A 21261-nucleotide genomic window follows, 5' to 3' on the forward strand; every position below is an offset into this window, starting at 1 on the left:
CCATGTGGACGCGACTGGAGTAGGCGGACGCCGGCCCCGCCCCGTCATTGCAGGCCACGCCTCCACTGTACCAGGGCCACGCCCCCGAGATGACGGTGAAGCTCGCACGTGCGCAGCCCGGGGTGGGGTTGGCCGAGGCGGCTTGGAGAGCCAGCCCCATCTGGGTTCCCCGCCGCCGGAAGCGGAAATAGCACCGGGCGCCGCCACAGTAGCTGTAACTGCCACCGCGATGCCGAAGGCGCCCAAACAGCAGCCGCCGGAGCCCGAGTGGATCGGGGACGGAGAGAGCAAGAGCCCATCAGGTGAGGCTGGTAGGCAAGGAAGAAACAAGAGCAGAGGGGGAAGAGAGAGGAGACTGCGCGTGTTTTAGGAGAGGGTCATGGGGCGCGAGACTGACCGGGCCCCTGCGGGGGTTACTGCGCATGCGTGTCGTGGGCCCTGGAGGAGTTTGCCGGGCAGGAGTGGGTTTGGAATCGGGGTTAAAGGAAAGAGATCCAAATGTCGCACGTGACCTAAGTGAGACTGGACAAGAGAAAAGAAAGAGCATATGGCACCGAGGGAGAGTTGGGGAGAAATGGGAAAACCTTGCTTAAAGAATTTGGACATCCGCCCACCACACACTGTATTCCACCAGGAATATATGAGCTCTGCCTCGACCTCCTCTTCCCCCTGCGCGCGCACACACACACTTTGGGAGCCTGTGATCCCACTTGTTTCTCAAGAGAGGGTGACTCCTTCATGGTTTCTTTCTTAAGACACCTCTCTCACTCAAGTGAACCAAGAGTGTAGATTTTTGATGTTGGAATGAGGGTTAAGGTTTACTTAAAAGCAGCGAAAGTTTGTTAAGCGCCTGTTTTTAATTAAGCACTGTATATACTGTGCTTTGAGAGAGGAAGGAAAAAAACATTAAGATATCCTCCCAGGGTTGAAGTCACTTTTAAGGGGGAGATAAATGGACACAACTAACTACAGTAGGTACACAGTAACTAATTTTAGAAGCACTTATTGGATGCCTACTGTATAGCAGGTACTGTGTTGGAGGAATTGGGAATGTAGAGATAAAAGATAAGAATTTCCTTCAAGGGACAACCCAATATAGTGAAGGGTGAGAGCATTAACCAGACAGACAGTGGTTGTCAGAGTATGATGAACGTGCTTAAGAATGCTATGGGACTGTTGAAGAGAGGTGGAGCATCTACTCAGACAGGTAAGGGAGTGTCAGCAAAGCCTCCCAAGAATACGTAATAGCTGAGTACTTTTTTTTGAGGCACAGTCTAGATCCATCACCCAGGCTGGAGTTCAGTGGCATGAACATGGCTCACTGCAGCCACTACCTCCTGGGTTTAAGGGATCTTCCTGCCTCAGTCTCCCAGGTAGTTGAGACTACTGGCATGCACCCCCACACCTTATTTTTAAATTTTTTGTAAACACAAGGTCTGGCTATGTTGCCCAGGCTGGTCTCAAACTTCTGGGCTCAAGTGATTCTCCTGCCTCAGCCTCCAAAAGTGCTGGGATTACAGGCGTGAGCCACTGCACCTGCTCCCCAGAGTTTATTCATGAAAGATCGTCGTGAATTAGAAAGGGGAAGTGCATTCTTAGCCAAGGAAGTTTGTGGAAAGGTAGAGATGTAGGCAAGCCTGACTGGTCCCACTAGAGCCTGGTAACTAATGTGATGAAGTCATAAAGATGATCAGGAGACAGATAATGAAAGGCTTTAGATGCCATCCCGAGGAGTTTAATCCTAAAGACATTAAGAAGGAAGGCTCGCCGGGTGCGGTGGCTCAAGCCTGTAATCCCAGCACTTTGGGAGGCCGAGATGGGCGGATCACGAGGTCAGGAGATCGAGACCATCCTGGCTAACACGGTGAAACCCCGTCTCTACTAAAAAAAAATATAAAAAAAATTAGCCGGGCGAGGTGGCGGGTGCCTATAGTCCCAGCTACTCGGGAGGCTGAGGCAGGAGAATGGCGTGAACCCAGGAGGCGGAGCTTGCAGTGAGCTGAGATCCGGCCACAGCACTCCAGCCTGGGCGACAGAGCGAGACTCCGTCTCAAAAAAAAAAAAAAGAAGGAAGGCTCATTGAATTGCATAAGGAATGATTATGATCAGTTCACCCTATAGCACTGAGCAATGGAGAATGGCCTTGAATTGGTCAAGATGGAGGCAGGGAGACCATTTAGGGGGCTCTGGCCATGATCTGGGTGAGAAGTGGTAAGGGGATAAGCCAAGCTCTGAAGAGTAAAGAGTTACTAAGGAGGTGGCATTGATTGGAACTGAGAACTGATGAAATTAAGGGAGGAGAATTAAGGATGACACTTAAGTAACCCAGTGACTGGTAGACTATTAACTGAAAGCAATAATGGGCAGGAGAGTAAGAAGTGAAAAGAGATAAGATCAACTTTTGAATGCTGAGTTGGGTATTTCTGAGGAATTTCTAAGAGGAAATGGCAAGAAGAGAGTTTGTTTAGTCACTGTGGAGAGACAGCTAGACTAGGAGTAAAGACACAGGCAAGTATAGTTGAAGTGCTGGATGTGGAAGTCTCCTAGAGAGAGTTTGCAGATTGAACAGAAAAGAAGGTGAAAGGTGGGAACCCTAAAGAACTTCAGCAATTGCAAGAAGCAGGTAAGGAAGGAGGCTGAAGAGATGAGACTGAGAAAGGCAAACAGCCAGCGAAACTGGAGGCAAACCAGGAGTGGGCAAGATCCCAGAAGTTAAATAATGATAGAAGAGAATAAAAAAGGTGTAGAGGTAGGCAGCATGGAACACTGCAGAGAAGTCAGGCAAAATAAGAACCGAAAAATACTTTGCGGTTTGAGGAGCTAAGGGATCAGTGGCAAGTTTGGCAGAAGTAGTGTTCTTTCGGAGATGATACCAGATTGCAGTATGTTTCAAAAGGTATGGGAGGAGAGAAAGTGAAGTTCGTGTGAATTATAATTTTGAGACCCAATGAGGACAAGAATACAAAACAGTAATGGGAGAGAGGGGTATAAGGGTAAGGAAGGCTTTCTTTTTTGCTTTGAAGGAGCAGCTTAAACGATATACGAAAGGAAAGACACAGTATGTCTCTAGCCACACTTAACCTTTTTCAGTTCCTTGGGGATTATACTTTCTCACAGTGAACCTGTTCAGAGGCTTTTCCTGTCCCTATGATCAGTTGGATAAGAGTGATTAAAGTACAAAAGATTTTTTTGAGGCCAGGCGCGGTGGCTCAAGCCTGTAATCCCAGCACTTTGGGAGGCTGAGACGGGTGGATCACGAGGTCAGGAGATCGAGACCATCCTGGCTGACACAGTGAAACCCTGTCTTTACTAAAACATACAAAAAAAAAAAAAAAAAACTAGCCAGGCGAGGTGGCGGGCGCCTGTAGTCCCAGCTACTCGGGAGGCTGAGGCAGGAGAATGACATAAACCCAGGAGGCAGAGCTTGCAGTGAGCTGAGATCCGGCCACTGCAGTCCAGCCTGGGAGACAGAGTGAGACTCCATCTCAAAAAACAAAAAAAAAAAAAAGATTTTTTTGGTTTTGGTGGGTTGTTTTTTTGTGTGTGTGACGGAGCCTCACTCTGTCATCAGGCTGGAGTGCAGTGGTGCAATCTCAGCTCACTGCAGCCTCAATTGCAGGTTCAAACCGTCCTCCTACGTAGCTGAGACTACAGGCACACACTGCCGTGCCTGGCTAATTTTTTGTTTGTTTTTGTTTTTTGTTTTCTGTAGAGATGAGTTCTTGCTATGTTGCCCAGGCTAATCTTGAACCTCTGGCCTCAACCCCTCCTCCCACCTTGGTCCCCAAAATGTTGGGATTACAGGCATGAGCCACTGCACCTGGCCAGATTTAAAGGAAGGAGAGATGGTATGGCTGTGTTAGTCCTTGGGGAGAAATTCATGTCTGGGATGAGTCAGTCCTCTGTGTTGATAAGGTGAGCTGATCATGTTTTTCCTTCTTAGGTACTTCAGTAGATCCTTCCTCCTAATGTCTTTAGGATTAAACTCCTTGGAATAGCATATAAAGCCTTTTATTATTAATCCTGCACAACTTTTCAACTCTCACATTAGTCACCCAATACTGGGCTCAGATGTTTTTTTCTTTGATTTTTTTGTTTGTTTGTTTCTTTTTTGTGGTTTGTTTTTTGGGGAGGAGGAAGGTCCCAAATTTTGCAATGTGTTCTGGATGGAGGATGCAGATTAAGCAGACGGACGTAAGCATGCCTGGGACTTCATAAAGGATCAGAAAGAAGCCAGTATGGTAGGGTGTGGGTAGGGAAACAGAAAAGATAGGGTAGGGCCCTTTTAGTCTGGGAAGCCTTTAACTATTGGGATTGTCTCTCATTACCTCCAGTTTTTTGGAAAAGTAGATGCACCATAAAACTTTCCTGAATAAATGATTACTTTGGAATACATGGAATTCTGGTTTGAGAATATTTTAGTTTAGTAGATGGTGGATACCATTGACCTTTTTTTTTTTTTTTGTACTTTAAGTTCTAGGGTACATGTGCACAATGTGCAGGTTTGTTACATATGTATACATGTGCCATGTTGGTGTGCTGCTCCCATTAACTCGTCATTTATATTAGGTATATCTCATAATACTATCCCTCCCCCCTCCCCACAGACTTTTTTTTTTTTTTTGAGATGGAGTCTCGCTCTGTCACCCAGGCTGGAGTACAGTGATGCAATCTTGGCTCGCTGCAACTTCCACCTCCTGGGTTCAAGCGATTCTCCTGCCTCAGCCTCCCAAGTAGCTGGGACTACAGGTGTGCTCTACCACACCCAACTAATTTTTGTATTTTTAGTAGAGATGGGATTTCACCATGTTGGCCAAGCTGGTCTCAATCTCCTGACCTCATGATCCACCCGCCTTGGCCTCCCAATGTGCTGAGATTACAGGCATGAGCCACCACACCTGGCTGATTTTTTTTTTTTTTTTAATGTTAAGTACTGAAATGCTTATGGGTAGAATTATATGGCAGTGGACGGAAGGGATGTTTTGGAAGGGAAGATAATAAATAGGCCTAAGCCTGAAGGGAAATCATGAGGTTGCTGGCTGCTCCAGTAGGGGAGGGAGTTGGACATGGTCCTCTACCTTCAGGGAAACAAGGATGGACAGAGGGGTAGAGCTAGAATCTGTTGAATCAGTTTTGGCTTTCCTGGCAACACAGGCTAAACAGTCTCTCAGGTAACTCTCTAGAATGAAAGCACACAGGTAAATATGACACAATGTGATTTGTGCTATAATATTCAAGCAGAACAAGTAAGGCATAGACCCAGGTGTTCATTTGCTTACCAGATGACTCTATTTACATGGCCTGTAGGTTTTACAAACAACATGTCCCCCTAGCCAGGCACAGTGGCTCAGACCTGCAATTCCAACAGTTTGGGAGGCTGAGGCAGGAGGATTGCTTGATGCCAGAGGTTCGGGATTAGCCTGGGCAACATAGTGAGACCTCCTCTCTAAAATATATATATATTTTTTAATTAACCAGGCATAGTGATGCTTGCCTGTAGTCCTAGCTACTCAGGAGGCTAAAACGGGAGGATCACCTGAGCCTAGGAATTTAAAGTTACAGTGAGTTATGATCATGCCACTGCATTCCAGCCTGGGTGACAGAGCACGACCCTGTCTCTTAAAAAAAAAAAAAAAAAAAAGGAGGGTGTGGTGTGTGTGTTGTATACATGTGTATGTATACATACATATCTCCCAAATTGAATTTATAATATCTTCTTTCTTCCTATAAGATCTTCTCTTCCACTGCCTCCTTAATTAATAAATGGTACCACTTAGCCCAGCTAATTTTGCTGGCTAAAAACAAAGGAGTCATCTCTGAGTGCTTTTTTTTTTTTTTTGAAACGGAGTCTTGCTCTGTCACCCAGGCTGTAGTGCAATAGTGCCATCTCAGCTCACTGCAACCTCCGCCTCCTGGGTTCAAGCAATTCTGTCCCAGCCTCCCGAGTAGCTGGGATTATAGGCGCCCGCCACTATGCCCAGTTAATTTTTTGTGTTTTTAGTAAAGACTGGGTTTCACCATGTTCACCAGGCTAGTCTTGAACTCCTGACCTCAAGTGATCCGCCTGCCTTGGCCTCACAAAGCGCTGGGATTACAGGCGTGAGCCATCGTGCCCAGCTGGGTGCTCTTTATTCCCCACCTCTAGCCCCATCCTGTGAATCCTTCTTTCCCCTTGTTACCACCACCCAGACTGCTCTGACAGCGTCCCCAACAGATTTCCCACTATGCTTATTCCCTCCCATTCTTGCTCTACTCTGAAGCCAAAATGAAACTTTGAAAGTGTGAAAGCGATCATACCAATAAAGTCCCCAATCCTTAACCTTACTACAGGGCCCTCACTCCAGCCTTACCTTGCACCATTCTCCCCTCAGTCTGTAAGCTTAGCCATACCAAACCTTTTCCTGTCTCTCAGTGTGTGTGCTTTCTCACAGCTGGGCCTATGCACAGCACTGGAATTGCACCATGTCTCTGACTAACTTCTCATACTCCTCATTACTTCAGTTATTAGCTTAAATGTCATCTTTTTAGAGAGGCCGCCACCAGAGATGAAGCCAGCTTCTCCTCAACCACCAAGTAGGCTTTACCTTTTCTTTTGGAACCTTCAGTACACCTGGAATTACCCATTTAAAAATCTCTCTTCCTATAGCCTGTAAGCTCCAGAGGAGACCACGGTTGTCTTGTTCATTGTTATAATCCCCTGCGCTAGCACAGTATCTGACACGTGGTAGCTGTGTAGTAAATAAATACTTATTGGATGAATGAATAGAGATGGGAATGATTATTTCTGCAGGAGTTGTGAGACAGTACAAATATTTAGGGAGTGATAGTTAAGCTAGAAAAATAATAAAATAGGATGGAGGCTACAGAGATCTTGCAGGGGAGATCAGACTGCTTTGGAATTTGTAGATAAGCATTCACGATCTCCGCTTAACTTTCTAGACAAAGTGGTGAAGAAAGGGAAGAAGGACAAGAAGATCAAAAAAACGGTGAGAAAATGAGGGTTGAGGATAAGAAATGACTATGGGTGTTTCCAGGCTAAATAAATAGCCATGTGAAGGAGGTGGGAGGTCCAAGGGAGGAGAGAAGATCTTGTCAAGAGAGGAGATAGGCTGGGCATGGTGGCTTACGCCTATAATCCCAGCACTTAGGGAGGCAGAGGTGGGAGGATAGTTTAAGCCCAGGAGTTTGAGACCGGCACACTCCATTCTCCACTAAAAGAAAAAAAGAGAGAGACAGGAGGTAAGGTGAGGGTGGAGTGGAGGGCCAGTGGGCCTGTGTGTGGCAGAGCACAGCTTGATTGGATTGCTCTTGGAACCATGTTTACCTGTATCTTAACTCCCTTGACAGTTCTTTGAAGAGCTGGCAGTAGAAGATAAACAGGCTGGGGAAGAAGAGAAAGTACTCAAGGAGAAGGAGGAGGAGCAGCAGCAGCAACAGCAACAGCAGGTACAAGTGCCACAGGGCCCACCAATCCCTTTCCAGCCCATGTTGCTCCACTCAGCTGATGGGGAACCTTCTGTGAGGCAGAAATACAACAGGGGCCTGGGCTTCGTTTTCTCATTCTTCTTTTGCTCTCAGCAGCAAAAAAAGAAGCGAGATACCCGAAAAGGCAGGCGGAAGAAGGATGTGGATGATGATGGGGAGGAGAAAGAGCTCATGGAGCGTCTTAAGAAGCTCTCAGTGCCAGCCAGTGATGAGGAGGATGAGGGTAAATGACCTGAGGGGGAATGGGTGCCTGGAATCCATGAGTCATGGAGAGTGATGCCTCATACCTTGATCTTCAAGTTGGATTAAAGTGGGGGCCCAGACATTGTAATTGTTTCCTATCTCATGTTCTCCCCTTGTCATTTCAGTACCCACCCCAAAACCCCGCGGAGGGAAGAAAACCAAGGTAAGCCATCTGTGTGGTAAACAGAGACCCCAAGGATGCAATCTTGACCATCCTACTGACTTCTGTGGCCCTTTCATTCTCTAGGGTGGTAATGTTTTTGCAGCCCTGATTCAGGATCAGAGTGAGGAAGAGGATGAGGAAGAAAAACATCCTCCTAAGCCTGCCAAGCCAGAGAAGAATCGGATCAATAAGGTGACACTGGTGGCTCGATCAGTCATTCTCACTCCATTTAGCACCTTCTGGCCACGGTGGAGTAATTTCCTGCTTTTAAACTAGCTCTCCTCGATCTGTCTTACTTATATTGTTAAAATCATCTTTTTCAAATACACACCCAGGCCAGGCACAGTGGGTCACACCTGTAATCCCAGCACTTTGGGAGGCCGAGGCAGGCAAATCACGAGGTCAAGAGATCAAAACCAGCCTGACCAACATGGTGAAACCTCGTCTCTACTAAAAATACAAAAATTAGCCAGTCATGGTGGTGTGCGCCTGTAATCCTAGCTACTTGGAAGGCTGAGGCAGGAGAATCACTTGAACTTGGGAGGCGGAATTTGCAGTGAGCCGAGATTGAGGCACTGCACTCCAGCCTGGGCAACAGAGCAAGACTCCGTCTCAAAAAAAAAAAAAAAAAAAAATGCCCTTTTTATCACTCAGAAATCTTCAGTGATTCTGTTGCTTCAAGCACAGAACCTGAAACAAAGCCCCAGGTCCTTGCTCTTCTACTTGTGACTCTTCTGCGTGTGCATCTTAGTCCATGTCCATTTGCCCTCTCGAGAAAGCCTCCAGTGCTAGTGCCACCCACTCCGGTTGCGCACTTGCCTGACTTATAATCCTTAACCTTGCTGATGTTCCCTAGTTTTCTCTTCACTCTCTAGTCTCAAGCTGGAGGGTGGGGTTTTTCTGGGTCTCATTTTTCGTAAGCAGCACTCGGTACAGATGGTCTCCAACTTATACTTAGGCATACGGTTTTTCTACTTTATGATAGTGTGAAGGTCATACTCATTTAGGATACTCCTCAACTCATGATGGGGTTATGTCCAGAAAAACCTATAGTAAGTTGGAACTGTCATTTTTGATTTATGATACTTTCAGTTTCTGGTGGATTTATCGGATGGGATGCAACCTGATCATAAATGGAGGAGCATCTGTATGGGTAACACAGTAGACTCTCTAGAAATGCTTATTACACAGCAAAGTAGCACAATAATTTGTACGTATGTGTTTAATGTGTATGTGTGTCTCCTCCAGGCCGTATCTGAGGAACAGCAGCCTGTGCTCAAGGGCAAAAAGGGAAAGGAAGAGAAGTCAAAAGGAAAGGCTAAGGTGAGAGAGTAACTAGCAGGAGGAAGTATTGGGGCCCAGGAATTAAAGCATTTCATCACACCTGTCTTTTCCCTATTAGCCTCAAAATAAATTCGCTGCTCTGGACAATGAAGAGGAGGATGAAGAAGAAGAAATAATAAAGGAAAAGGAGCCTCCCAAACAAGGGAAGGAGAAGGCCAAGAAGGCAGAGCAGGTGTGTATTTGGTGTTGGGGGAAGGTAGAATGAGGGACTAGGGCTCCAGGGTTCTTATGGGAGAGTCACGATCTGGGGATATAGTTACTATCCCAGCAAACCTTTTTTCTTTTCTTTTTTTAGGGGGAATGGTGGGGTTGTTGTTGTTTTGGTTTTGTTTTTATTTACACAGGATCTTACTCTGTCACCCAGTCGGGAGTGCAGGGGTGTGAACACGGCTCACTGAAGCCTCAACCTCCTGGGCTCAACAGATTCTCCTGCCTCAGCCTCCTGAGTAGCTGGAACTAGAAGTGTGCACCACTACCCCTGGCTAATTTTTTAATTTTTAGTGTAGAGACGAGGTCTCATTCTGTTGCCCAGGCTGATCTTGAACTTCTGGGCTCAAGCAGTCCTCCTGCCTCAGCCTCCCAAAATGCTTACAGGTGTGAGCCAATGTGCCCAGTTAGCAAACTTTTTCTATAAAGGGCCATGTAGTAAATGTTTCTGGCTTTGCAGGCCACATACAATCTCTATTACATATTCTTTTTTTTTAACCAACTCTTTGAAAATACAAAACTATTTTTATAAAGTTCAGGAGCTATGTAAAATCAAGTGTCAGGTCAGCCTTGGCCCATGGGCTGTAGTTTGCAACACCTGATCCGGTGAGGAAAGGGCCTGGAATTTATCTCAGATGATCTGGGTCCTGGCTGTGCCTTCACTGGCTATGACCTTGAATACATCTTCCCATCCCTTTGGGTCTCACTTGTCTCCTTTGTGTGATAGAAGGAGGAATCTGGAGATCTCTAGGGTCCCCATGCCTCCGACACTTCCTGGTTCTGTGATTCTGCTTGATTCCTCTGACTGTACACTAGAGATTCCCGATGTTTTCTTTTCTTTTCTTTTCTTTTCTTTTTTTTTGAGATGGAGTCTTACTCCATTGCCCAGGCTGGAGTGCAGTGGTGTAATCTCAGCTCACTGCAACCTCTGCCTCCCGATATCAAGCAATTCTCCTGCCTCAGCCGCCTAAGTAGCTGGGACTACAGGCACGTGCCATCATGACCAGCTAATTTTTTGTGTTTTTAGTAGAGACAGGATTTCACCATGTTAGCCAGGATGGTCTCAGTCTCCCGACCTTGTGATCTGCTCGTGTTGGCCATTACAGACATGAGCCACCGCACCCAGCCGGCTACCTGATCTTTTCTTTGCATGTTAACAGGGAAACCACAGAAACTCATTTTATGCAAATGAAACTCTTGAAATCCATTTACTCCACCTTCAGTTACATTGTATTGGGAGTTACGTTTATAGGGACATATGCATTGTCACATTTCATACATATATATTCATACCATTTGTCTTGTACCATTCCTGGTAGCAGAAATTGGTAAAGGACTACAGGGAGACCAGGGGCTGGGTATGAGAATGAGAGAGGATCCCAAGATATTTTAGGACTCTGAGTAGTGAAGGAAAGAGCTGACTGTGGAACTGGGGCAGGGACAGGGGGCGGATGACATGAAATCTGAGTTCTAGAAGGAGTCCCTGGGTTTTTTTGTTTGTTTGTTTTTGATATGGAGTCTCGCTCTGTCACCCAGCCTGGAGTGCAGTGGTGCGATCTCGACTCACTGCAAGCTCCACCTCCCAGGTTCACACCATTCTCCTGCCTCAGCCTCCCAAGTAGCTGGGACTACAAGTGCCCACCACCACGTCCAGCTAATTTTTTGTAATTTTTAGTACAGATGGGGTTTCACTGTGTTAGCCAGGATGGTCTTGATCTCCTGACCTCAGGATCTGCCCGCCTTGGCCTCCCAAAGTGCTGGGATTACGGGCATGAGCCACCGCACCCAGCCGGGGTCCCTACTTTTGACCATCCCTGGGTTCTCACAGGGTTCAGAGGAAGAAGGAGAAGGGGAAGAAGAGGAGGAAGGAGGAGAGTCTAAGGCAGACGATCCCTATGCTCACCTTAGCAAAAAGGAGAAGAAAAAGCTGAAAAAACAGGTAAGACCTTGGTTCTTAGCGGTCAAAAGTAGGGGATTTTTAAATACTTCAACTAGGGGACATGCGATTGGGAATAGGAAGGACAGCTTTGGGGGCTACTCCAGGTAAAACAGTCGGAGTAGGAAAATAATTGTGTTCTGTGAGCCTTATCTCAATGTCTGATGACATGGGCTGTTTCAGTTTGGAGTTTTTTGTTTGTTTTTTGAGACAGGGTCTCACACTGTTCCTCAGGCTGGAGTGCAGTGATGTGATCTCTGCTCACTGCAGCCTCAACCTCCCAGGCCTAAGTGATCCTCCCACCTCAGCCTCCTGAATAGATGAGACTATGGGTGGCACCACCGTGCCCGGCTAAATTTTGTATTTTTTGTAGAGACGGGATTTTGCCATGTTGCCCAGGCTGGTCTCAGACTCCTGAGCTCAAGAGATCTACCTTCCTCAGCCTCCGAGAGTACTGGGATTACAGGTGTCAGCCAGCATGGGCTGTTTCATGGTGATGGGAAACTGGTAGACCGTGGCTTCAAATGTAGTTTTTCCTTCCTTCTCAGATGGAGTATGAGCGCCAAGTGGCTTCATTAAAAGCAGCCAGTGCAGCTGAAAATGACTTCTCCGTGTCCCAGGCAGAGATGTCCTCCCGCCAAGCCATGTTAGAAAATGCATCTGACATCAAGGCAAGGTCTCAGGGGCCCCCTTCCAGTCCACTTACCTAGGGAAGAGCCAGTTCTCTCATCTTCCCTGAGTGGCCATGGTGTGTGAATGGGTTAGTTCAGTGGGAAGAAAGATTGGAGGCATTTTCCACACCTTGGGTTCTGCAACTTGAGCAAGAAGATAGAAAAACCAGTAGAAGTAGGGTCCACCCTCGGCAGAAAATAGTGTGGGACAGACCAGACTAGCTGAGGACGCATGGGACTCCCATTCCAGGCAGTGGACAGGGCAGGGACCGGCTGTGGGGAGAAGAAGGGGATTATGCTGGAGGTATCGGTTTGTCAGAGGCTTCCCTGCAGGGAGAAAGTGACCACTCCTGTCCCAAAGGGAGAATTTTCATGTGATCATCCCTTCCCTCTGCCACCTCTTTCCTGATGGCTGCAGCTGGAGAAGTTCAGCATCTCCGCTCATGGCAAGGAGCTATTCGTCAATGCAGACCTGTACATTGTAGCCGGCCGCCGCTACGGGCTGGTGGGGCCCAATGGGTGAGAAGAGGATGGAGCTGGAGGCCAAAAAGGGGAGGAGCCTGGAGGGATAAGAAGAGATTTCTCGGCCGGGCACGGTGGCTCAAGCCTGTAATCCCAGCACTTTGGGAGGCCGAGACGGGCGGATCACGAGGTCAGGAGATCGAGACCATCCTGGCTAATATGGTGAAACCCCGACTCTACTAAAAATACAAAAAACTAGCCGGGCGAGGTGGCGGGCACCTGTAGTCCCAGCTACTCGGGAGGCTGAGGCAGGAGAATGGCGTGAACCCGGGAGGCGGAGCTTGCAGTGAGCTGAGATCCGGCCACTGCACTCCAGCCTGGGCGACAGAGCGAGACTCCATCTCAATTAAAAAAAAAAGAAGAGATTTTTCAGTGGTGGCCAGGTCCTAATAGCTTTTATTCCCCAGCAAGGGCAAGACCACACTCCTCAAGCACATTGCCAACCGAGCCCTGAGCATCCCTCCCAACATTGATGTGTTGCTGTGTGAGCAGGGTGAGGCCAGTGGGGAGAAAAGGGGCATGGTGGGGTGGGTAGTTGGGTAGAAAAGCCAGCCAAGAATACAAGAAATTGGCCGGGCGCGGTGGCTCAAGCCTGTAATCCCAGCACTTTGGGAGGCCGAGACGGGCGGATCACGAGGTCAGGAGATCGAGACCATCCTGGCTAACACGGTGAAACCCCGTCTCTACTAAAATATACAAAAAATTAGCCGGGCGAGATGGCGGGCGCCTGTAGTCCCAGCTACTCGGGAGGCTGAGGCGAGAGAATGGCGTAAACCCGGGAGGCGGAGCTTGCAGTGAGCTGAGATCCGGCCACGGCACTCCAGCCTGGGCGACAGAGCGAGACTCCGTCTCAAAAAAAAAAAAAAAAAAAAAAAAAAAGAATACAAGAAATTGTGGCTATGGAGTTGGAAGGGATGTGGAGGGAGACTGGGGACTGGGAAAGGGATGCTAACAAAAGGAGGGGAGAGTCAATGAGGAACTTGTTTTATTTGGAACAAGTACAAAAAGCTGGGCAGGGTCAGGCAAAACAGAAATGCAGTTGAAGAGAAAGAAGGATGAGACACTTGGCTCTTGAGGCTGCCTGACTGTTCTCCCTCTGCCTCCCAGAGGTGGTAGCAGATGAGACACCAGCAGTCCAGGCTGTTCTTCGAGCTGACACCAAGCGATTAAAGCTGCTGGAAGAGGAGCGGCGGCTTCAGGGACAGCTGGAACAAGGAGATGACGCAGCTGCTGAGAGGCTAGAGAAGGTAGAGGAGATGGCGCAGGGGACACGGGCTAAGACTCGGGGGTTCCTGGGACCCTCAGACATGTGTCCTCTTCTCCCTCCTCCCAGGTGTATGAGGAATTGCGGGCCACTGGAGCAGCAGCTGCAGAGGCCAAAGCACGGCGAATCCTGGCTGGCCTCGGCTTTGACCCTGAAATGCAGAATCGACCCACACAGAAGTTCTCAGGGGGCTGGCGCATGCGTGTCTCCCTGGCCAGGTGGGCCATTCACCTCACTGCCCTCCCTTCCAACCTCAGACCACCAGGGCCCTTTCCCTCTATCCCTTCTCATTCTTCCAAGGCAATAGGGAGGCCCAAGGCTTACCTCTCCCTCCTTACTATCTGTGTTGTGAGAGCTTAGGGTCTTTCTCTGTTTCTCTCTACCTGGTGGTGAGTTCTCAACATACCCTGCAGCTGGGCGCAATGGGTCATGCCTGTAATCCCAGCACTTTGGAAGGCAGAGGCAGGAGGATTATCTTGAACCCAAGAGTTTGAGAGCAGCCTGGGCAATATAGTGAGACCCTATCTTCACAGAAAGGGAAAAAAAAATATCCTAGCCTGGGCAACATAGGGAGACACTGTCTCTACAAAAAATTTAAAAATTAGCTGGACTTGGTGGTGCACGCTTGTGGTCACAGCTACTCTGGAGGCTGAAGTAGAAGTATCACTTGGACCTGGGAGATTGAGGCTATAGTGAGCCCTGACTGTGCCATTGCATGACAACCTGGGCAACAGGGCAAGGCCCTGTCTCAGAAAAACTTAAACCATATCCTCCCCAAGAACTTCTCTGAGGAGAGCTTGGGAAGGAGTGTTCATGGTCTCAGACTCTATCTCCCTGAATTTTCTCTGGGGTTGTCTGAGCAAGGATCTTTCTCTCCCTGACCCTGCCCTCTGCTACCCACCCTCTAGGGCACTGTTCATGGAGCCCACACTGCTGATGCTGGATGAGCCCACCAACCACCTGGACCTCAACGCTGTCATCTGGCTCAATAAGTGCGTTACGGCCTTTGCATCATTGGTTCCCATTCTGCAGTTTCTTTCCCTTCCCTCCCTGCCCTGTTTTCCTTTAGCCGTTCTCCACTGTGCCTGTGACAGCTCTATCCAGACCCCCCCTTTTCCTCCCAGCCCCCATTGTCTGCCTGCTTCCCCTGACTTCTCTCTCAATTGACCGCTGTGACACTTACACCCTGTTCTCTGAAACCCAGCTACCTCCAGGGCTGGCGGAAGACCTTGCTGATTGTCTCCCATGACCAGGGTTTCTTGGATGATGTCTGCACTGATATCATCCACCTCGATGCCCAGCGGCTCCACTACTATAGGGGCAATTACAGTGAGTAGGATTGTGTGTGGATGCAGGGAAGAGATAGAACCTTGAAAAGAGACCTGAATGGGAGGGCCTATTTAGATAAACTGAATCCTGTCAGAATTCCAGACAGTGATGCCTACCCCGTCACCACCAACCCCTGGTTGTCCCTTTGCTGGGGAGAGGAGCAACCACTGATGCCCATTCCCCTCTTCTGCCCCAGTGACCTTCAAAAAGATGTACCAGCAGAAGCAGAAAGAACTGCTGAAGCAGTATGAGAAGCAAGAGAAAAAGCTGAAGGAGCTGAAGGCAGGCGGGAAGTCCACCAAGCAGGCGGTGAGCACCTGAGGGATTTCTGGGCTGGGGACCACTGTTCTCTCCTGACAGTGGAGGAAGAAGAAGACTCTGGAACGCTGGCCTACATTTCGAGAACTGCTGTGCAGGACACAGATTTCTCTTTTTTCCTCTTCCTCTCCAGGAAAAACAAACGAAGGAAGCCCTGACTCGGAAGCAGCAGAAATGCCGACGGAAAAACCAGGATGAGGAATCCCAGGAGGCCCCTGAGCTCCTGAAGCGCCCTAAGGAGTACACTGTGCGCTTCACTTTTCCGGACCCCCCACCACTCAGCCCTCCTGTGCTGGGTCTGCATGGTGAGTGCCGCGGGCCTCTGCTGCTCCACAGGAAGCACCAGAAGCATGTATGTGCACCCCAAATTCTCCACCAAGGTTGACATTGCTCCTGTTCTCCAAGGCCAGCACATCAGAGGAACTTTACAGGGACTGAAAATAATATAAATTGCTGCTTTTCCTGGCTTTCAGGTGTGACATTCGGCTACGAGGGCCAGAAACCACTCTTTAAAAACCTGGATTTTGGCATCGACATGGATTCAAGGAGTGAGTTGGCGGGGTTGGCTCAGGGATGTGTAGCAGGAGCCACGGGGAGAGTCTCTGGGGACCTCTTTGACCACCTGTCTTCCATCTTGCAGTTTGCATTGTGGGCCCTAATGGTGTGGGGAAGAGTACGCTACTCCTGCTGCTGACTGGCAAGCTGACACCGGTGAGTCCTGGAGCCAAGAAGGGAGAGCATGAGAAATGTGAAGACACAGCTGCTTGCCAGAAGCTGGAATCAGGGAGCTTCTCGAGAATGTAGAGTTAAATACAGAACTCATCATAGATGATTCATTTCCCTAAGAGGAGCAGTAGAGGAGGAGAAGAGTTTAGATCAGTTCAGGGAGGAGAGCTAAGAGAACTGGGATCGAACTGGGGGCACACCCACGTGTTTTGGTTATACAAGAAATATATGTCTTTTATAGAACAATTAAAAATTGCATAAACGGGCTGGGCACAGTGGCTCACGCCTGTAATCCCAGCAGGGATCACCTGAGGTCAAGAGTTCCCGACCAGCCTGGCCAACATGGTGAACCCCGTCTCTACTAAAAATACAAAAGTTAGGCGGGTGTGATGGCACGCATCTACATCCCAGCTACTCAGGAGGCCGAGGCAGAATTGCTGGAACCTGGGAGGTGGAGGTTGCAGTAAGCTGAGATTGCACCATTGCACTGTAGTCTGGACAACAGAGCGAGACTCCATCTCCAAAAAAAAATGGCCTGGTGTGGTGGCTCACGCCTGTAATCCCAACTCTTTGGGGGAGGCTGAGGCGGCCTGGAGAGTCACGCCCACACCATCCAGATCTGCAAACTCTCTGGTACTTGAGCTCAGGAGTTAAAAACCAGCCCAAGCCTGATGCAGTGGCTCACACCTATAATCCCAACACTTTGGGAATCCGAGGCGGGTGGATCACCTGAGGTGGGGAGTTTGAGACCAACATGAAGAAACCCCATCTCTGCTGAAAATACAAAATTAGCCAGGTGTTGTTGCGCATGCCTGTAATCCCAGTTATTTGGGAGGCTGAGGCAGGAGAATCACTTGAACCCAGGAGGCAGAGGTTGCAGTGCACTGAGATTAGCCAGGATGGTCTCGATATCCTGACCTCATGATCTGCCTGCCTTGGCCTCCCAAAGTGCTGGGATTACAGGCGTGAGCCACCGCGCCTGGCCAAGTCTACCATTTTATTTGAACTTTTGTAATGTATTGCCATCTAGTGTGTTAGAAAGTTTGTAGCCATTTCTGCTCCCTCCAGCAAGGTGTTGAGAGGCCATTTTCTCACATCCAGAGATTAGATCCTTTTTTTTTTTTTTTTTTTTTTGAGACAGAGTCTGGCTCTGTCGCCCAGGCTGGGGTGCAGTGGCACGATCTCTTCTCACTGCAAGCTCCGCCTCCCGGGTTCACACCATTCTCCTGTCTCAGCTTCCTGAGTAGCTGGGACTACAGGCGCCCACCACCACGCCCGGCTAATTTTTTGTATTTTTAGTAGAGACGGGGTTTCACTGTGGTCTCGATCTCCTGACCTTGTGATCCGCCCACCTCGGCCTCCCAAAGTGCTGGGATTAGAGGCGTGAGCCACCGTGCCCAGCCGAGATTAGATCTTTAGAAAGGTATTAGATCTTCCCCAAAACACTAAACTTGTCACCTGAGGCCCTTGGGATGTACCATTCGTGAGTCTCGCTGTATGGAGAGCAGATGTTCTTTGGCTGTGGTTAGTCCCTCCTGCTTGTCCCTGTCGTCCTCCCTCTATTTTGCTTAACTCCCCTTTTGCCCCTTACTCTTTTACTTTGCTCACCATGCCTTTGTCATATTAGGGGAACATCCCTTTTCCTTTTCTTTTTTGAGACAGAGTCTTGTCCTGTCCTCGAGACTGGAGTGCAGTGGTGCAATCTCAGCAACTTCAACCTCCTGGGTTAAAACGATTCTTGTGCCTCAACCTCCTGAGTAGCTGGGATTACAGGCATGTCCCACTATGCCCAGCTAATTATTGTATTTTCAGGAGAGACAGAGTTGGCCAGCCTGGTCTTGAACTCCTGACCTCAAATGCCTCCTGACCTGCCCTCCTCGGTCTCCCAAAGAGCTGGGATTACAGGCATGAGCCACCGCGCCCAGCCCTTATTCCTTTTCTTATGCATACTTGTCCCTGGCCCATTTCTGGTGTTTGTCTCCCCTTCAGAAAAGTTGGTGTATGGATGAGGTCAGGACATTGAGACCATCCTGGCTAACATGATGAAACTCCGTCTCTACTAAAAAAAAAAAAAAAATTAGCCAGGCGTGGTGGCAGGCGCCTGTAGTCCCAGCTACTCGGGAGGCTGAGGCAGGAGAATGGTGTGAACCCAGGAGGCGGAGGTTGCAGTGAGCCGAGATTGTGCCATTGCACTCCAGCCTGGGTGACAGAGCTAGATTCCGTGTCAAAACAAAAAAAGTTGGTATGTGGAGCTGCAGTGCCTTTTCCCCTTACCCTCCTCTTAACTACTTTCTCGTCCCTTGCAGACCCATGGGGAAATGAGAAAGAACCACCGGCTGGTAAGTTGGTATTGGGATTTAGGGAATGGTAATCTGATGGAGGAAGTGTGACTTCAACTGACCACCTCCCTCTCTTCTCGGGCAGAAAATTGGCTTCTTCAACCAGCAGTATGCAGAGCAGCTGCGCATGGAGGAGACACCCACTGAGTACCTGCAGCGGGGCTTCAACCTGCCCTACCAGGATGCCCGCAAGTGCCTGGGCCGCTTCGGCCTGGAGAGTCACGCCCACACCATCCAGATCTGCAAACTCTCTGGTACCACTGCAGGGGCCGGGGAGGGCACCCTTCACCGTATCATTCATGTCTACAAACTACCTAGAGGAACCGGGAATGAGGGAGCCTCAGTTCACAAACTGGCTTATCTTGAGGGTTTGCCTTCAGACCGTGAGGTGCTAGAAGGTGTGACAGCCCTCCCCTTCCTTTGCTACAGGTGGTCAGAAAGCGCGAGTTGTGTTTGCCGAGCTGGCCTGTCGGGAGCCTGATGTCCTCATCTTGGTGAGTGAGCTGGGCTGTAGGAGAAGGGATAAGGGTAACAGTATGGAAGATGGGAGTTGCAGTGCTCAGTCATGGAATTCCTCCTCTGTAGGATGAGCCAACCAATAACCTGGACATAGAGTCTATTGATGCTCTGGGGGAGGCCATCAATGAATACAAGGGTGGTAAGTCAGCTAAGAGTGTGCCCTCCTCCCTGCTCCATGGGGACCAAGCTGTAGTGTCCTTCACTGCAGCAGGGCCTAGGACTCCCTTATTTCATGTTCTGATTCCCCTCTTCCTCCTTTCTTCCTGCCCTCTGTTCTTTCTTTCTTTCTTCAAAGCTGTGATCGTTGTGAGCCATGATGCCCGACTCATCACAGAAACCAACTGCCAGCTGTGGGTGGTGGAGGAGCAGAGTGTCAGCCAAATCGATGGTGACTTCGAAGACTACAAGCGGGAGGTGTTGGAGGCCCTGGGTGAAGTCATGGTCAGCCGGCCCCGAGAGTGAGCTTTCCTTCCCAGAAGTCTCCTGAGAGGCATACTTGTGTGGCCTAGAAGTCCCCTGTGGTCTCCCCTTCTCATCTGAAGACTGCCTCTGGCCTGCAGCTGACCTGGCAACCACTCAGGCACATGAAAGTGGAGTGTGACCTTGATCCCACTCTGACTGCATCTATTTCTCTGAAAGACTTGTTTGTTCTGCTTTTCTTCATATAACTGAGCTGGCCTTATCCTTGGCATCCCCCTAAACAAACAAAAGGTGACCACCTTATTGTGAGGTTCCATCCAGCCAAGTTTATGTGGCCTATTGTCTCAAGACTGTCATCACTCAGAAGCCTGCCTCTGGTTTACCCTACAGCTTCAGGCCCAGCTGCTCCCTGGTCTTTGGGTGGTGCTGTTCTTTTCTGGTGGATTTAATGCTGAGTCACTGGTACAAACAGCTGTTGAAGCTCAGAGCTGGAGGTGAGCTTCTGAGGCCTTTGCCATTATCCAACCCAAGATTTGGTGCCTGCAGCCTCTTGTCTGGTTGAGGACTTGGGGCAGGAAAGGAATGCTGCTGAACTTGAATTTCCCTTTACAAGGGGAAGAAATAAAGGAAAGGAGTTGCTGCCGACCTGTCACTGTTTGGAGATTGATGGGAGTATTGGAACTGTTCTCAGTCTTGATTTGCTTTATTCCGTTTTCTAGCAGCTTTTAATAATCCCCTCATCCCCACTAAATGGATCTTGTTTGCAGTCTTGCTGACGGTGTTTGCTGTTTGAGGATCATGGGATTCCTTTCCCCCAACCCTTCACGTGAGGAAAAAGCAAAGTGATTCATACCTTCCGTCTTGGAACTTGGGTCTCTTTTTTTTGACAGAATCTTGTCCTTTCACTAAGGCTGGAGTGCAGTGGCACGATCTTGGTTCACTGCAGCCTCCACCTCCCAGGTTCAAGCAATTTTCCTGCCTCAGCCTCCCACGTAGCTGGGATTACAGACGCACAGCACCAGGCCCAGCTAATTTTTGTGTTTTATTAAAAACACAAAAGAGACAGGGTTTTACCATGTTGGTCAGGCTGGTCTCAAACTCTTGACCTCAAGTAATTCACCTGTCTTGACCTCTGGAAGTGCTGGGATCATAGGGGTGAGCCACTGCGCCCACTTTTTTTTTTTTTTTTTGAGACAGGATCTTGCTCTGTTACCCAGGCTAGAGTGCACTGTACCCTCAACCTCCTGGGCTCAAGCAATCCTTCCACCTCAGCCTCCTGAGTAGCTGGGACTACAGGCATGTGCCACCACACTCAACTAATTTTTTAAAAAAATTTTGGCCGGGCGCGGTGACTCAAGCCTGTAATCCCAGCACTTTGGGAGGCCGAGACGGGTGGATCACGAGGTCAGGAGTTTGAGACCATCCTGGCTAACACGGTGAAACCCCGTCACTACTGAAAAATACAAAAAAAGCTAGCCGGGCGAGGTGGCGGGCGCCTGTAGTCCCAGCTACTCGGGAGGCTGAGGCAGGAGAATGGCTTAAACCCGGGAGGCGGAGCTTGCAGTGAGCTGAGATCTGGCCACTGCACTCCAGCCCGGGCGACACAGCAAGACTCCGTCTCAAAAAAAAAAAAAAAAAAAAAATTTTTAGTAGAGACTGTCTTGCTATGTTTCTTAAGGCTGGTCCTGAACTCCTGACCTCAAGCAGTCTTCCTGCCTCAACCTCCCAAACTGCTGCGATTATAGGCATGAGCCACCACGCCTAACCAGAATTTG

At 49.0% G+C, this 21261-nt stretch overlaps 1 protein-coding gene across 3 annotated transcripts; it reads left to right on the forward strand.

The window, feature by feature from the left end:
* Positions 1-118: 118 nt before the first annotated feature.
* On the forward strand, positions 119-20252 carry LOC117088358 (ATP-binding cassette sub-family F member 1). Of its 3 annotated transcripts, none has more exons than XM_033219568.1 (25): positions 119-302; positions 6940-6986; positions 7348-7461; positions 7576-7708; positions 7854-7891; positions 7976-8083; positions 9140-9214; positions 9294-9407; positions 11271-11381; positions 11927-12049; positions 12468-12568; positions 12979-13064; positions 13679-13818; positions 13905-14053; positions 14744-14827; positions 15040-15164; positions 15361-15473; positions 15616-15787; positions 15956-16030; positions 16123-16193; positions 18515-18547; positions 18633-18801; positions 18977-19041; positions 19133-19205; positions 19362-20252. In XM_033219568.1, exons 1-25 carry the CDS (start codon positions 230-232, stop codon positions 19526-19528), a joined length of 2559 nt encoding a protein of 852 aa, XP_033075459.1. In that variant the 5' UTR covers positions 119-229; the 3' UTR covers positions 19529-20252. The 3 variants fall into 3 exon arrangements, with proteins under 3 accessions (XP_033075459.1, XP_033075460.1, XP_033075461.1); XM_033219569.1 differs by having other exon boundaries at positions 120-302; positions 7348-7446; positions 7579-7708; XM_033219570.1 differs by having other exon boundaries at positions 120-302; positions 7348-7446; positions 7582-7708.
* The last annotated feature ends 1009 nt before the right edge of the window (positions 20253-21261 follow it).

Source organism: Trachypithecus francoisi, unplaced genomic scaffold (assembly GCF_009764315.1).
Source record: "Trachypithecus francoisi isolate TF-2019V2 unplaced genomic scaffold, Tfra_2.0 Lachesis_group10, whole genome shotgun sequence".
In the NCBI taxonomy this organism is placed as follows: Eukaryota; Metazoa; Chordata; class Mammalia; order Primates; family Cercopithecidae; genus Trachypithecus; species Trachypithecus francoisi.

What these genes read in the sequence shown, in the direction of transcription:
- LOC117088358 (XM_033219568.1), top strand. Translation starts at nt 230, where the DNA reads ATGCCGAAGGCGCCCAAACAGCAGCCGCCGGAGCCCGAGTGGATCGGG. An exon ending in GCTGTCATCTGGCTCAATAA is followed by an intron (nt 14,828 to 15,039) that starts GTGCGTTACGGC and finishes TCTGAAACCCAG; the next exon opens with CTACCTCCAGGGCTGGCGGA. An exon ending in TGAGAAAGAACCACCGGCTG is followed by an intron (nt 18,548 to 18,632) that starts GTAAGTTGGTAT and finishes CTTCTCGGGCAG; the next exon opens with AAAATTGGCTTCTTCAACCA.